The sequence below is a fragment of the Ptychodera flava genome, chromosome 5 (genome assembly GCF_041260155.1).
Source record: "Ptychodera flava strain L36383 chromosome 5, AS_Pfla_20210202, whole genome shotgun sequence".
Taxonomy (NCBI): Eukaryota; Metazoa; Hemichordata; class Enteropneusta; family Ptychoderidae; genus Ptychodera; species Ptychodera flava.
Window position 1 is genome coordinate 7,647,424 of NC_091932.1, and position 17,152 is coordinate 7,664,575.

The following is a 17,152-nucleotide window of genomic DNA, read 5'->3' on the forward strand; positions in this document are numbered from 1 at the left end:
AAGAAAAAATTTCATAAACATGTCTTGTTTTGTGATTGACAGGTGTATTTCTGGACATCCAGCCCCAATGTTCCAGCTAGTGAGGAGGGTTTCCAACCAATGCCCACCATCACAGTACGCCCACCGGATGATGATCACCTACCTACGGCCAACACCTGCATCTCACGCCTCTACATCCCACTTTACTCCTCCAAAGCAATTTTGAAAGTCAAGCTGATGACTGCCATCAAGACAAAGACATTTGGATTTGTGTGATTCACAATGCCTCACACACTATGACTTGCTGCCCAAGTCTGAGATCAGTTTTCAGACAGAAAGTGAGAGTTTAGTTTAAATGACTCTCAGATACCAGGGACTCCTAGAAATTGAAGTGATTTTAATAGGTCTGTACAAGGATTTGCTAGGTTTTTTTGCAGTAAAAATCGATGGAATCAAGAAAATGAAGAATTTTAAAACTATTTGATGACTTTTACAATGAATCAAGAGAAGTACTTACATTACTGACCAATTATGACAACCAAACAATTCTGAAAAAAATTGTGTGATTTTTCATTGGTTTTATGTGTGGATGGATGAAATACATAGGTTTGATGAGGATGACAAATTTCTGTACCTGATGATATTTCTATCACGTGTACAACAAGTTGAACAAATATGTAGACATATCCGGAACCACTGAGTGGTCATGTGTTTCCATAGTTTCCTGGCATTAGTAGATGAATATTATTTAAGGGTATCCCAGGAATACATTGGAAGGCACAGAGTCATTTGGAAACTCACAAATGGACACACTGAGTAGGGAAACTAAACCTTGAAGGTAATAGCTGTAAGTTGTTTTCTAGGCTACTAACATTTGCATTTGTCTTTTCTTAAAGTACATTATCAACTCATCAATACTTAAAAATGAGTCACATTCTGATAATAAGCAGATGTCTATTTTCAAAAGATCTCTCTCTGTTATGAAAACCCATGCTACAGCAATCAAACAAATGACTGTGGCATCACATTGGAAAATTTGACTTAGTTTTCCTCATTCAGCTACTTTGATCTCCCATTGGTTCACTGCAAGACTCCTCTACCAGTGTTTTGGCTTCTCTGTAGAGGTTTAGTCAATTTTTTACAGAGAGATGTCAGGTCAAAGGTCAATGCCCTCATACTGGAAACCATGAAAGCTCCATTGTAATGAATAGAGTTTTTTTCTCAGTTGTGCTGAAGTGTTCATCCATTGATTGAGTCAACTTGAAAACTTAAACTTCACGCACATCTTGTACAGTTAATTCTAAATTAGGTTATGCTGTACTGTCCTGTACTCCGCATTGAATATTAGACACTACAAACTGGAGTGTAGTTCCAAATTTGGAATATAAATATTAATGTGATGGAAACTGTTCGTCATACACAAGGAATCTTTTTTCCAACAGAATGCGAATTTTGTTGTAGGCAAAGTAGTCTTTATACAGTTCATACAAAATGTTGCAAATAGATGTACATGCAGTATTGCTTTTTAAGCTTTTTTATTACAGTATTTATGTAACTGAGTGCATTTGTACGTGAATGCAGCTTCATCAGCCAAAATAAATCTCCAATCTCGATCTGAAAATGTCTTTGTGTCAGGCCTGTACCAAATGCATGTACTTTTTTATACCGGAGATAACTTTGTGCATAATATTGGTAGTGCACCATGTTCCTATGGGAATACTGTGTGAGGGCAGTGTCTGATACTCATGTCTATAGTGGGATAGTCTACTTCACCATCAAATGTAAATTACAGAGACATGAGGTTTGAGTAAATGAAACTATTAGTATATACCGGTACCTATAATGGGTTTATTTCCTGAACTAAATATGCAAAAAAGCTGATAAATAATTCAGGGCTCAGTCAAAACACCTAGTTTTCAGTGCCTGTGTGAAATCTCTGCAAATACATGTTTCAGTGATAACACATCAATGTGGCACCACCATCATTAATCCTCTCTCTCCCAAATGGTATTTGTTTCTATGATTTGTCTATAGAGCCTGGTAGAAAGAGGATTAAAGACTACTGTTCACCCCAGATTAAAAATATTAACCCTTGAACCACCATGGTTTGGTCCAAACCCATTGTTATCAATGGTGAGTTTGGACCTGTTTACAGGGAATCGGGGGAGGGTGACATGGTAAGGCTGTACCCAAATTTCATGGTGAAACGATTAGCCATACTGTATACCAAATATTTCAAGTATGTACAAAACGGTGAATGGCAGTTAAGAAATATGAGTTACGGATTGATTGATTCATTGCCAGCCAGTGTGAGTAGTGAGAACTGGAAGAAATTCAGTATCTGGTGAAGTAGACTTCAAAATTTCAATCAACATCTTCACTGTAAAATTTATTTATTTCTGTTACTGTAACACCCCTGTAATTATTGAAATGGCCACTGTTTTTTTGTATTGACACATTGTTATTGCAGATATTAACATTGGTGTCACAAATTAAAATCCCTTCCAATGATGAGAGAACATGTTGTTTCCTGATTCAAATTCTTTCAATTCCTGCTCTTGCCAAGAAATTTATTGATCACAAATGAAAAAAAATCTTTTCCCACAGGGTGGCACTGGTGCACTTGGCCACTACCAAACACAAAGAGCGTACATGTTCCCTTCAGTATTACACGTAGCATGCTTATTTGCCATGTAACTTATTTCTCCTCGAAGAGGATGAAATTTTTTCTCTATTTTGTTACTTTGTAAGAAATGTGCAATGGGCTTATTTCTATTGTGATGTGTACATGTGATGGGAAATAAAAAGGACACACATGACGTTAAATTTACAGCAGAACTCATCTGATATTTATTTCTCCCTTTGCTGTCTGCACAAAGCCCTGTTGATGCTACATGTATATGGACCTCAGCTATTCATCCATCTGTGATTTTGAAACCAAAAATCCTGTGCGGCTGTAAGGTGCCGCAACTTTACTACCTTTCCAAATTCTGACAATGACAGTTGTGTAGAAAGTGGAGAGAGAATCCTTCATGATAATGCCAGCAAAAGTCTTCCATACATGGAAAAAGGCCAGGCAATATCAAAAATTTGAAAAATAGCCACCATTGTCCAAGAATTAGAGTAATTGTGTATTCTCCCTTGCGTGCCAATAATGTGAGATATTACCTTCATTTGTCATTGGGGTCGCGTTACTGATTATTAAGACTTCGACATTCCTGGTCTGCATATATAACGATGAAACTTAATCCTTTAATTCTGAGAGTAAAAACTAAAGCATAAATTGGGATTCATTTAATCTCCTACGCAGACGGTACATAATACCTGTGAATCATGTTTTCAAAAATAAGTAAAGGATTTTCCATACATTCACCATATCAAAGCTGGAACAGATGATGCATATCGGCTCTTCTCTGTGTACAGCAAGTACAATGAAGCCAAGAGAGTACTTTTACCATTTTACCATACTACATGACATCAACACTGAATCTGACAAGATCTCAGTATTTCATTGGCTACTTGTACAAATGCAGACGACCTCTGTGAACTAATTTAAATGTTACCAAGTACCATGCACTGTGAGCAAACTAATCCATGGTTTTGCATTGCACATATGCTTGTCCTTGTTCAAGGGCAAACCAGTCTCTTGCACACAAAATCTTCATAAAACTGGTGATTTCCTGTTGTAAGTATTGATCACGAGGAATATTAAAAGGGATCCTTGGTGACAATTAACATTTATAGGCTAGGGAAACCACTTTTATATGCTTTGCTATGCCTTGCCTGTTAATTTTTGCTTCCCTCATAATTTCTGTAAATGTTCATCTTCAGCTTGTCACCCCTTATTCCTTTAGTGTTATTCTACATATGAAATATGTTTTCAGTAATCATATAAATAAAGCCAGCATGGAGACACCTGATATAATTACATTATTGATCCGTACAAATTGTTTCAAAATATACGGATCATACCCGCATTCACACATGAATTGGATATATTGGACAAGAATATAGCTGAATTTATAATTCTCATCTACATTTTGACAGTGGCAAATAATGGTGTTCATCTCAAATCAGAAATGTCACACAAGAATTTAATCTCTTTAATTTGGTCTTTCTTTGCTGGGCTGTACAAAATGTCCATGAAATAGACATCGACAGGTTTTGTTTCCTGGAAGTACTCTGTGTAATTGATGTGGAAAATATCAAGATTGGCTTTGATTTTAATTTGAAAAGTTATAAAATTGAATTTAGAATACCTAATAATGATCGTTAATGTCAACAGGTGGGTGGAATTTTTCCATAAACAACGGTAATTGAATGTAACAATTGACAATCAAACGGCAGGATTACATGAATATCAATTACACTCAGCAAGTCAGCAATGTGATAACTAACAGCAGATACAGAGGGTTTTAAAGTTTTGCTTTTCACTTGAAATTTTCTCTTAATTACTTACGAGAATCCGTCTTTAAAGTTCTAATATTGAGAATATTATGAACACCGCTCACTTACATTGCAGATAGTAATGAGGATGATTCTCATTAGTTTGAAAAAATTATTTGTGAACTTTTGCTTTACATTGGGAAACATCTATCAATTCAGTGAACGTAATGGTGTCTATGACACATGGTTGAGAATTCAATGCAATAAATTATAATGGTTCTTGATTAAAACACCAGTCACAAAAAGCATCTTCCACTTTTGCCAGTTTTTAATCACCTTTCACCGGCATGGTTTGGCCCAAACCAATGATTATCGATACTGAGTGTGGACCTGTTTACAGGGAATTAGGAGTGAAAAGGTGAAACTAACACAAAATCAGCCACAACTATTGCCATATTACAATGTTTCTCATGATCATCCACATTCATGATCATCCAGAAATTAAATACATTTGTATGACACATCACCAGCAATGGTTTCTTCTGATGACATGTACATGCAACAATGATTGAAGAAATACCGGTTCTTGAAAAGACCATTCACTCACCCCACCCATACTGTCATGCTCACAAAATCTATACAACACTATTTTTTTCCCAATCTTGATATGTGATTTATTCATTAGAGAAATCACTGGAAAACAAAATGCTCAGAAATGCTCCCTGATTTCATACTCTGGTAAATCGTCATCTGCTGACTTAAGATAAAGAACTGTCTAAAAAATTTGTCAATAATTATATGCAGATACAATATCTGTACTTCATTTCATGTGTTTTCAATTGTTAAAGTCAAAATAAGTCCCAAACAGAAATAAAGCATATACATTCTTGGGTAAATATAGTATATTATGTCAGAAATAAAAACAGTTACACAATTTATTGCCAAGTTAACAAAGGAGTGTAGATAGATGCAATGTACCAGTAGTCACCTGTTTATAACCATACATACTGTTTGAAGTGTATCATGTCTTTCAAATGAACACAACACAATATTGTCAATCTTACTTTTGTAGACCAACTTTGTAATTTCATTCACTTACATCTGTATTGAAATACTACAATATGCACTGACAGCATGTCAGACTGATCGACAAAAAATGCATGCTTGTTGCCCATTACCCAGAATGCTTTGCCTAGTTATTAACATTCATCAATAGCTTCATAAATATTAAAGATCAAACCAATTAATTGTAGCCAGTCTATGAAATAATCATACTGATCTATGTAACAAATAATGTATTTAAGTAGGAGGTGCCTTGGGTTTAGATATTTTTACAATTATACTTTTCTGGTCTACTAATTGTGTGCACTCATTTTGACGATCATCAAGTAAATGTTTTCACTGTTTTTGCTTTTTTTTGATGAAAAACGTAAAATTTAAGCTTTCCCCACAGAGTCAACACAAGGATGGCACCCATTTTGAATTTCAATATCTGTAAATGTTAAGTAATTTGTTTCTCCAGCACCAAAAGCTACACAGTGAAACCTGATCTTCACTCTTTATCTAGAAAGAAAATGGTTTAAAGTTTCCTTGAGAAAGGTTTGAGTAAAGGTTTTTCCTATCTTAAAAACCACAATACTTTTTGATTTTACAAAACACAATTTCCCAACACATTCACCAGGCTACATAGAAAGAGACTGACGATAGCATTGCCACCTGGGTGCAGAACAAAATGTTCATTTACAGGGATCTTATATTTTGAACCATCTATGGAATTCATTTCAAGTTTCACAAATTGGTGACCAAATACTGAAGAACAGTATTCTTTTCTCAATGAATTAAAATATTTCACGGTCACTGACAAAGGCTATAAAGCATCATTAATAATTGTACAGTATATTTAAGACATTAGAGAACCTAAAACAAATACAGACTCCATGGATACATCATCCAAATATTTCAATATTTCCTCATCAGCAATAAGAAAAACTAAATATTTTTAAACTGTTTGAATTCCAATTTCTGTATTAGCAAGCACCTGACACCGGGAAACAAAACTGGAAAAAATAGTCTCTTGAAGAGTATATTATCCTGTGTTTATAGCTCATTATATGTTTTCAAAGAAAAAAATACAATTATCAAACTATTACATTCTTTTTATAGTCATTAATGCTTGACAGTAAAATTCAAATTAATCGCAAAAAAGAATTAGCATTTCTTCATTACTCTGCCTTCTCTAGAATTCTCTGATTATACTTACACATTTGATAGAATTCATATAACCTAAAAAGTCTTGCACTAAAAAGTCAGTCCGGCCAAACAAACTTACAAATCACAAGGCCAAAATAACATCAGCAATCACAAGGAAACTTAAAAACTTAAAGTGTGCATTGAAGGCTAAAATAGGCAATACATTACACAATTCTAAGTTGTCGGAGACAGAGGCTGAGAAGTGCATAGAAACTAAACAGTAGAAGAGCAATCACAAAATTCATTCCTACTTTCTTCATATCCTGGGGTAGTAAATAGGCACTGAATTCTGTGGTTAAGTGGAACAGTCGGTGTGCTATGAAGAGGTAGATGGCAGTGGCAAGGGCAAAGTTCATCAAAGGGTACCCTGGGATATAAACTATCAACTCTTTGGCACCACTCTGCATGTATACATGTAACTGTGATATGTAGGTTTCTAGTGTGATCTTACCAAGCCAGGCTAAGAGGCCGACGTAATGTGAGCGTAGGATAGGGAAGAGGTTACGGAAGTACAGGAAAGCTAGTATTGGAATGAAAGAGGTGTACGGGTGAATTCTGTTATAGCTGTATTTGTCTTTCCACATTATCGACCAATGCCAAATGAAAACAACAATAGAGAAAACAATTCCTATTATGAATTTGATGACAAGGCCAAGTTTATAGTGATTTGGGTCTTCTTTTCTCTCAAGCCACTTCATGAATTTCTCATAACGTGGATAGTTGTACGCACACAGCATACCAATTATGGTAGCATAATGGTCAAGCCCAGCTCTAAACAGCCATTCATGTGAGGATCCCTTGTAGGACAAAATAAACATGAGCGGCCAGAACACAACCTTGCCAACTCCTGGGATGTCAAAAATGATTAAATTAATAATGAAATAGGCTGCAAACTTGATAGCTATCTTCTTGGGATCCGTGTTCCATGAGTTCAGAATGCGCATAAAGGCATACACAGAGAAAAACCAGTAAGTATGCATGGCACATATGTAATACAGCATGTACTCATTGTTGGTCACCGTGGCAACAACGATGACCAAGAAATTCAGCCTCCATAACATCTTCAACATCCTCCAGAAAGTGAAGTCCTTCCTAATCCAGAAGAACGAGAAGTTACCTGAAAGAAACAGATTTTGAGATTTGTCAAAATTACATTCCGTAATGTTGAATAGAATGTTTATCAGATGAAACTTAACTGATGCCATTGACAGTAGAATTTCTATATGCAGAGAATGCTGACTTTGACTGAATCAGTTTTCTAAAGAGTTTAAATTCATTATATTTTGTTTTCCTCATTATTTTTTAAAAGGAAAATGGTGGTGAAAAAAGGAAGTCATTTTCAAAGGAATGAATTCCAGCAGATTTTAAAAACACACACTTGCATATTTCATTACAATTTGAACAAATCTGAATAAAGCCGTCCTTGGGAAGCTGCACACATAATATCAAAGCTGTCTGCTAACCAGCAGTTATGAAGAAGATTTTTTACCAAAATTTTTTTTTGCTAATATGGATATTTTCAACAAATTCATAAAAACAAAAAAAAGACCGTTCACCATTATCTTACACTGCATCTACATCAAATATAAAGTCTGTAAGTGCTGCCGTTCTCAAAATATCTGAGTGGTCGGACATCTTACAAATGGATATACAGACATACATACATGCACACATACAGACACCAGACGGATACCCATCTTGAAAGCTTCTATAAAGTTCTATAGTCTGTAGTAGCTACAAATGAGCTGTCTGAAACCATGCAACATTACACCAGCCGTTCAACGTGCCTAGACTTTTTTAATTAATGCACACCATCATGTTACAAGGTTTTGTTTTGGATTGAATTCAGGCTGCAATCACAAACACCTCGTGGGGTGGGGGGGGGGGGGGAGGGGGAATCTGCTTGAGAATGCTGCAAAAGTTGTGAATGGGCTGTATCATAAATCCTAAATATTGTGCATTGGAACAAGCGACTCACTGTAATCTTTGTACGGCTCTATAGACACACAGAACAAAGAGGCTGGAGCAGTTCCATGTGATGTGGGTTGATGCCTATGGGTGTGAGAAAGTACCTGTATGTTTTTGTATGTGTCTTTAACAATATATGCAAAATACAGAATGTGGTTTTTTTTACAATTTATACAATTTACATTTTGTTACTTTCATTTCAGAAACAACCCAACACATATTTCATATCAATCAGAGACAGTTTTGTTTTGAGTATACCCCCAATAAGTCTCCAAATCCCTTCAAATACCCCCCCCCCCCCAAAAAAAAAAAAAATTACCCTTGATATTTTCAAATCCCCCCAGTCGGAATCCCCCTCCAGAGGAATTTGTGAACTGACTTAAATCCATCGTAAAGTTAAATTCTCCTTTCATTATGATAACAGCAATATGCTTCTTTAACTTCACCATTATTTGCTACAAAGTTACCACTGACAATGCAGGTGCAGTGCAATACATCCTCAAAATTTCATTTTACAACACTGATGGCAATCTTCAAATTATTTTGAATCATTGTATTCAGTTTTGGTATTACTATCTTTATTTAAGGTCATCAACATTACGCAGCATCATCACCATCCAAGGTTTTGTAACAATCAGAGTATGTTACCAACATCAGCCTTAGATCTCAAACTGAATACATGCACATCTGTTACAGCTCATAAAATAAAACTGAATAAAGACATCTATAGGATTACATTTCCATTCCATAGTATTCTCTGTGCACACAGGGTAAAATGATCCGCTACAGAATTCAAACATACAATTTCACTGGACGATCATTGTGTTATCTTTGCTTTGATTCTGTTTGCTGTTCAAAGTGAGAATCAATCAACAGCTGAATATGTTGCACTTGATTCTCAAATTCCTCTATAGCGTTTTAGGCAGAAGCACTGGTATGACAATTGGCTCAAAAGCGTAACAATTGTGCATTTACTGTAGCACAGTCTCTCTATCACATGGAGGGATGGAGGGACTGTGATACAAGACTGGAACACATCAACCATTCACTTTGCAATTTTCCCAATAACACAAACAAAATATGGTAGTTTACATTTTCCAACCACATTACTTGATATGTAAAATTAATATTAGACGATGGATGCACTGTTCACAAAGAAGAACAGTTTACTTTAAGATGCATAATTTCTATAAACACATTGTAACTCCAATTCTTTTAACATTTTTATGATAAATTCATACCGGTATGTACTGGTTTGTCACTGGTGATCAAAGCAAAGCAGTCAGAAACAACCTGGCCAGTGCACAAGTGTTTCCTTCACAGTATAAACTAAAACTGAACTGGTGAATTACAGGGGCACATATGCTCTGATTCAGTTTCATAATCTGAGAAATCAATGCACAGACAATACCACTTACCAAAACCAGTCATCCATACATAACAGGCGATGAAAATGCGGATGTAATTATAGGTTTCCTTGGCAGCAAAGTAGTGATACCAAACAAACATAACTTGCATCCAACCACGCCACTCTTCAGTTTGGTCTCTATGGAAACAAATACATGAATAAAGTACTGCAAAAGTCCTGATATCAACAGTTTGGTGTATTTAGGACTTCTGAAATCCTTGTCCACAGATTTTTGTACTTGAACTTGAGTCCTTCAAATACTACATGTAAAAGCTACGTAAATTTTTCATGAGGTTTTTCATGTTCTTAACCAGTAAGGTCTGTCCTAAAAATTATGCATTCTCTATATTACAAGCCTGCACATCATTATAGAAATAATGGGCGATGCGCTGACCATGAACGTTTATTTATGGGCAAGGGCGAGAGGAAAGCAAAAAATTAATGGGCAAGGCTTGCCGAGCCTGTTAATTTTGGCTTTCCTATCCTGTAAAAATTTGGCAAAATGAGATGAGATGTTTTCAGAAAAAAGTATCTCACTTGGCTCACAAGTGCTCCATTTTATTTTGTGATTGATTATGATTTACGTTTTAGCTGCAAAGTTACGATACTTTGAGTTGTTAATCTTATTATTCATATTCACAGGCATGTAAACAGACCATTACTGTTAATTTGTGGTCAGTCACATGGTTCAGCTCGACCAATCAAAATGCAACGGGCAGGGCATGATAATATAATAATAAATAGGACTTTACAAAAGTAGTGTCACTGTCAAATATTGGTACACCTCTGCCATGGACATCCACAGAGTAAAACAGAGTGGACAGCTTTCAACACAATGGATGTGGAGAGATTTATTGCACTGTCAGATATCACGTCATACAGACCATAGTTATTATGGTTATGATAATATTCAATTGTGGACAAATTTATTTGACAAGCTGCCTGTTTATAACAATCCAGTCATATTGTAAAAGCTAATATTTTATGTATTTTTGTTATATTTTTAACTATTACACTTTTGTACAAAAAGCAATGAAGAAATACAGCTACACGTAGACTATAAACTTTTATGTGTTGTAATATGTTTAAAATTATTAGCCATGAAAAGTAATCGTAATTTACTGCTAGACATTGGTGATGAAAATAAATTTTAAACAAATTTCTCCTTCACTGTTTTTGTTTCATTGGCTCTTGTGTGGAAATGATGACAGTGAATGGTAGCAAAGGTAAACAGTTTGACTTACAAATAAAATTGTAAGTTTATATTTCATTTGAAACAAATCACTCAGGTGTAAAAGTCTTCGCTTACCTGTTGATCAGTTTGTCCACAGTCGTCTGGATGGTGAACCCAGTAGTCACCAGGCACAGAATTAATAGCAGGAACAGAAAGAGATCCCTGGAATAGATCCGCTCTCCTGCCGGAATATGTGCTGATAGTCACACAGATAGAAGTAGAACATGATACCACCAAAGATGATGAGATAGTACAGAAACTGATCAAAGCTAGGTGGCGGTTTAAAAGACGTAAATGCTGCTCTCTCTTTGCTGGCATTCTTATTCTTACTGTCTTCAGCTTTTTTCTCTGGTTTACTTTCATCTTTTTCTGTCAAGTTTTTTGCAGATATATTTTCCTGCTCCATTTCCACGTTTTCCTTTTCTGCATTAATTATTGCTTTTTCAATCTTTTCCAGAACCGGCCCATTCATAGAGGTCTCTTTTCCTTCCTTAGAAATTTCCGATGAATTTGTTGACTTGTCATGATTTATTCTCACAGGACCGTTTGTCTGCGCTTCGACATCCTGTTCCTCTCCTTTTGTTGCCTGTGTCTTTCTGAACGGCACACGCAATAGCCAGAGAATAATCACAGTAAGCCATAACAGAAACAGGGTCAGTTGGGCGATGGTTGGTTCCTTGTAACCTGCGTGAGACGGCAGCTCTCCAGTCAGAATGCTTGTCTCTGACCCATTAGTCAGATGCAATTTTGTCTGCTTGCTGGCCCAGCGCTGAAACTGGTCAGAGTTTTCCTTGTAGTGGGTACTTTCTGCCATTGTGGAAATTTGGAAAGTCGGCAAATTATATACTCAAATGATGTTGGCACAAAAATACAGAATTTGGCAGTGAATTTTAGATGATGCTGGGAATAAACCAATTTTATAGCAAGTTCAAGAGACAATTTAACACTCTGTCACTGTATGTAATGTACACAATTACTGAAACTGTTTTCAGTTTTGTCTTCCTGTTTCATCACAATATAACATGCAGAACTTCAGAACAAACAGGTGTGCAAGACATTGCATCGATGTTAACATAGAGACTGCAATTACAACGGATCATAAATTGATGAAGTCAGACTCTTACAGGGAACACATAGGAACCAAATTCAATTTCCAACAATGGTCCTTAGCTTGTGTGACTGGTCATCAACTATTTGGCAATGTTGTCTTTTACACGGCACAGTGATTCAGCAAGTGTAACGGAAATTTCAGTGCAGTTAACAGCAATGTGTACCCGTACACTGTGTGAGGTTAACTTCAATGTTCTGCAAGGCCACTCCTTCCATAGCCATATCAAACTGCACCGTCCCATATAAGCATGTACTCACTGCCACAATGACGGAAAAATCATAGACAGCACAATGGTGTGGTGAACAAAGTGCAGCTTAATTATCCAAACAATCAGTGCAAGCTGTTTTCCACTTCAAATATCCCCACCAACTGTCCACGTGTGCACATGTGCTTCACCACAGGTCATGCACCATGTTGGCTTCTAACACATCACAGAACATGAGCTGTCATCCCCAAAGCCTGCCTCAATTTCACAGCATGGAAAGCCTTACATGTATATCAATCCTGAAAAGAAGACAAGAATAAACAAGGCTTAATTAACACACAGCGTATACAGTCAAAGTGAGTCCTGAGGCATAAAACAAAGCCATTAAAGGTTTTCAGTTCTCTATGGTAAATGTACATTATGGCTTGTATTAGTAAATAAAAAAAGATGACATTTATATTCAAAAAATTTTACACTGAAATGAGAACATAATGTACAGGAACTGTACCAGTTATAATTTACAAGTATAAACACTTGTGAACAGACAATGGGCAAGCAATACAACATTCAACATAAGTACGTCTGTTCTCTATTACAATTTGACTTCTTTGACCTACTGTCTCCTTTTTGTTTGACATATCTGCCAGTAAGAAACAAAAGGAGACTATTTTCAGTGGGGCTGGTTTATATATAAGCTACACCAATTAAAAATAAAGGTGCAAAGTAGTTGAAGTTACAAATATAGGAAAAGATAACCCACAAACAAATGGAGCAAAACTTTTTCCTGCTCTGAAGGACATTTTGTTTAATCATTATTTCACCATAAAAGGATGTGAGAACATCAGGATATTTTGGAATAAATATAAAATTACTCAAATAAAATACATCATCAATCAGACAAAGGGATGGACCAGAATTCTGTCACAGCTGTGATGTAAACTCTTGTTTAACTCTTCTTCAATTTGCCGTATGATCCTTTGTTTTCTGAATGAAAACGCTCAGTGAATAAGCTATTACTTAATACAGCTAAATGCAAATATAAAAGGTCACGACTACTCACAGGCGCACAGGCCAAATAAAAAATGTGTTTCCAATAATCCGACCTACTGAAACCCTCTGACCGTAATTTTCTTGCATTTTCAATTTAAATCAAGCATGATTTTGTCAAATTTTGCTTTTTTTAACTGGTCACACCCAAATAAAAATTAAAAGAAGACAAAGTTCCAGACTGACCTACCCTACCCTACCCTGAGAGCATGTTAACAGAAACCATATATTTTTATGCCTTGAGTACTGTACAGCACTACTAAGACCCCTACCCTTTTGCTCTGTACATGTAGCTATTATTCATACGGGCTGATGGAAGCTACCTATAGTGAGCCCTCTATGTATTCTTTGAGTCAATTGAGGAATTTTTTGTGATTTCCTTGAATCAACCCTATACAAATACTTGTATCATGTAAACACTTCTTGAGTCAAAGAGAAAGCTCTTTCAGCGACAATATGAAATCAGTTTGGCAGGCACTCTACCAAAGAAAACTTCCAAATCCAGGGAAAAAGTTAGTGGCTTTTATATTTGCAAAGAGATTGTGGATATTTTGATTTCTCATTGTAAGAGTGATTACAGTTGTACTGGCATGATTGTGATAAGTCAGAGAAACTCAAAATAATATTCCAAGTAATATTCCACAGACAAAAGAAAGTAATTTTTTTTTTGCGTCCAAGTGTGAATAGGTTTTTGGAGTTTTTTCCAGGACATAAAACTACTGCCTTTTCTTGCAGAATTTTACATAATTGACAATACTCTGTATACCTTCTCAGAGCAGTCACATTACCACCCTGAACCATGTGGTGATGTAACATGGTACCTTCTTGAAGCATTGGTTACACTCAATGAGAGTGTTGTATGAGAACACTGTACAATAAAGTCCAATTGATTTTGTGTCAAATTTAGTGTGTGTGCTTTTTAATCACATACCTTTATGAAATTCGGTGGGATGCAAAACACAGAATTTACTTAGTAATTTGTCCACTGATATCTCTAGAAATAAGCATGTGTTAGCAGTGTTCTGATGGTCACTCTCACCTTAGTAGTCAACGCCGCAGTTTACATCACAAGAACATTGTAAAGTTATGAGTTTGAGTATATAAACCACATTGTACTGTATAAGCAATACAACATGGTCAAGATTTTCTGGCATTTTCATAAAACTGTTTATGCTATTTAAGGACTAAACGTTGAAGTTTCCCTGCCTTGTAATCAACTGGTAACCAAGGGCTACCACTCAAAATACATGTATAGCTACTTGTTCATACATGTGGTTATCTCTTGCTGTATTCACTTAAAACATTATTGTCAAAGGTTCACAGTAAACTCTCTGTCTGATGATCCACCAGTATACATCTATCTGTCTGCCTTAGTCTAATCAACAAGATCCACAATGAAAGATACACGTAAGGCAACACAATAAACATATGCAAATGAACAAAACGTGATATTACTGTTCACCTTTTTCTTCTAGAATTCTTTCCAAGGTCACAAGTGTCACCATCAAAATACAACATACTCTGAATAATAGTGTTATGGCGGTGGAAATTTATCCAATATCAACAACTTTTTTACCAATTTCCCTCAATAGGTATATAAACAAATGGAAAACTATCACCAACATTTAAGGTATTTCACTGCTTATATGATCAAAAAAGATACCTGAGCGATGAATACATACCATACAGTCAGCTTTGATAATCTGCATAGTTGAACAATTTAGAGGTTGCACAGACCGTGAATGTCTCGCTGTTTATGTCCATGCATAGACGTTCTCTTGTATAAAAGAAAGGGTGGGGCTGATCACACACAAGAGATGGCAATAATGAATGACAATAAACTAAGGGTGTAAAAATTCTTCAGATGCTGCACTATTAAAGGTGTCAATCTGGCTAAACTGGAGGATATTGGGCCCACTTCTCATCCCTTTTCTCACCAAGCTTAACAATTAAGCGTAATAAATGCTATTCGTTAAATGGTGTGGCATCCTTATTTTTGTACAGGAATTTAATTGAGCTAAAATTCTGGTACAAACCTATCACACATACGTGGGACATTTGTAATTGAAAACTAGGGTGAAGCAGTGAAGACATTCTTCAAAACACTGACTGACTGTATGGCTGTAGCAATCCATGAAATCTATCCCCCTTGAAAATCACACATATAATACTGTTACAACAACGAATCGAACGCCAACATTGCGACACACTGTGTAACAGTAAATAGTGATTTTCTTAGCTTGATATCATCAAACATACAAGTATATGCATTGCTTATTGATCTGCTGCGTATTAAAATGAACTAATTTTAAAGTCGTGCAGTAAATATAAAAAGGAAATCTTAAGGTGTCCCCATCCCATTTTTTTTGGGAGGGGGGTAGGATATACAATTCCTTTAAGTATGCTAACCCTAAAACTAATCCTAACCCTAAACCCCTCCAAAAGTTGTATATGATGTACTTCTTCCAAGGAAAGTCTGCATTTGATTCAAGGCATGAAGGGGCGTAAAGGAACTCTTGCCATATAAAATATTTACTGGTAAAACTTGAAAATTCAATTCAATTCTTTGAGATTCACAAGATTGTGAATCACCCTTACATGCCTACAGCAGCGTCTGAGAAGGAAACAGCCAGCTGGGGGAAATTTTTAATCTTACTAACTTGATGAGCAAGTAGAAATTTCTGATGATTTGGGCTTTGTGGAGTGTATTACTACAGTATTAGGATAGGTACTACTTGACTTGGGCATGTACCTTTTAAAAGTTACCTGTCCCAGATGACCGGTTATTATTTCCACAAAGATTTGAATCACTGTGTGAAAGCCTTATGACAGAAAATGCCTGTGGCAAATTTCATAGAGATACCGCCCAGACTTTGTTATTTCCCATATATGTCCTATACTGCACATTTCCTGTTTGTGTACAGAACACATCAAGTGAAAACACAAACGATGAAATTCCAAATCGAGGATGCAAGCTTGGAGGGTATAAATAACTACAGACTAGTACAGTCCCTGTGTCTATGGTACGGTATATAATCATAATGCCCTAAAAAAAGATGGTATAAATTTGCATTATAGTTATGCACCTTCATATCCTTGAAGAACTAAGGGCCTGCACACATGGTACAACTTAGGAGGTAAAAAAACACACACAACATGGACTAAATGGAGGTAGAAACGGGTATAGTGTACCTCGTTTCTACCTCCATAATCATGCCAATGACCCCGCGACAGACATTGAAAATCAACGGTCGTGCATGCATTGTGAACGTGGCAGTGTAAAGCGGCTAACTGATGAGACTTTGACGTCCATAGACAGTCTTGCGTAACCACAGTACTGAGGAGAATCTTGAATGTTATTATAATATTACTTTGGTAAAAGGTAGCTTTCAGCATTATTTGGACTTTACATCTCACCTTTGGCAAAACGGCAACAGTATCTTCCTTCGCCGGTACAGCTCGGATGACCTTACCGCATGTTTCATTTTGAGTCAGTCTGGAACATTCATGGTAGGGCAGGGCATTGAACTTTGCCCTTTTGGGAACACCTTTCTACCTATATGG

General features: G+C 36.1%; 2 protein-coding genes across 3 annotated transcripts in view; one reads left to right on the plus strand and one right to left on the minus strand.

The window, feature by feature from the left end:
• Window positions 1-2,809, plus strand: part of LOC139132897 (E3 ubiquitin-protein ligase UBR5-like) — a 62,342-nt gene extending 59,533 nt beyond the window's left edge. Inside the window, 1 exon segment of the mRNA XM_070699252.1 lies at window positions 43-2,809. Within this exon segment, the coding sequence (XP_070555353.1) occupies window positions 43-255 (213 nt within the window). The 3' untranslated portion in view covers window positions 256-2,809.
• A 2,211-nt stretch (window positions 2,810-5,020) lies between these two features.
• Window positions 5,021-17,134, minus strand: LOC139132898 (uncharacterized). 2 transcript variants are annotated; one of them, XM_070699254.1, is made up of 4 exons: window positions 17,006-17,134; window positions 11,301-12,840; window positions 10,002-10,129; window positions 5,021-7,732 (listed from the first exon to the last, which is right to left on the minus strand). In XM_070699254.1, exon 2 carries the CDS (start codon window positions 12,037-12,039, stop codon window positions 11,362-11,364), a length of 678 nt encoding a protein of 225 aa, XP_070555355.1. In that variant the 5' UTR covers window positions 12,040-12,840; window positions 17,006-17,134; the 3' UTR covers window positions 5,021-7,732; window positions 10,002-10,129; window positions 11,301-11,361. The 2 variants fall into 2 exon arrangements, with proteins under 2 accessions (XP_070555355.1, XP_070555354.1); XM_070699253.1 differs by lacking the exon at window positions 17,006-17,134 and having other exon boundaries at window positions 11,301-11,479.
• Window positions 17,135-17,152: the final 18 nt, after the last annotated feature.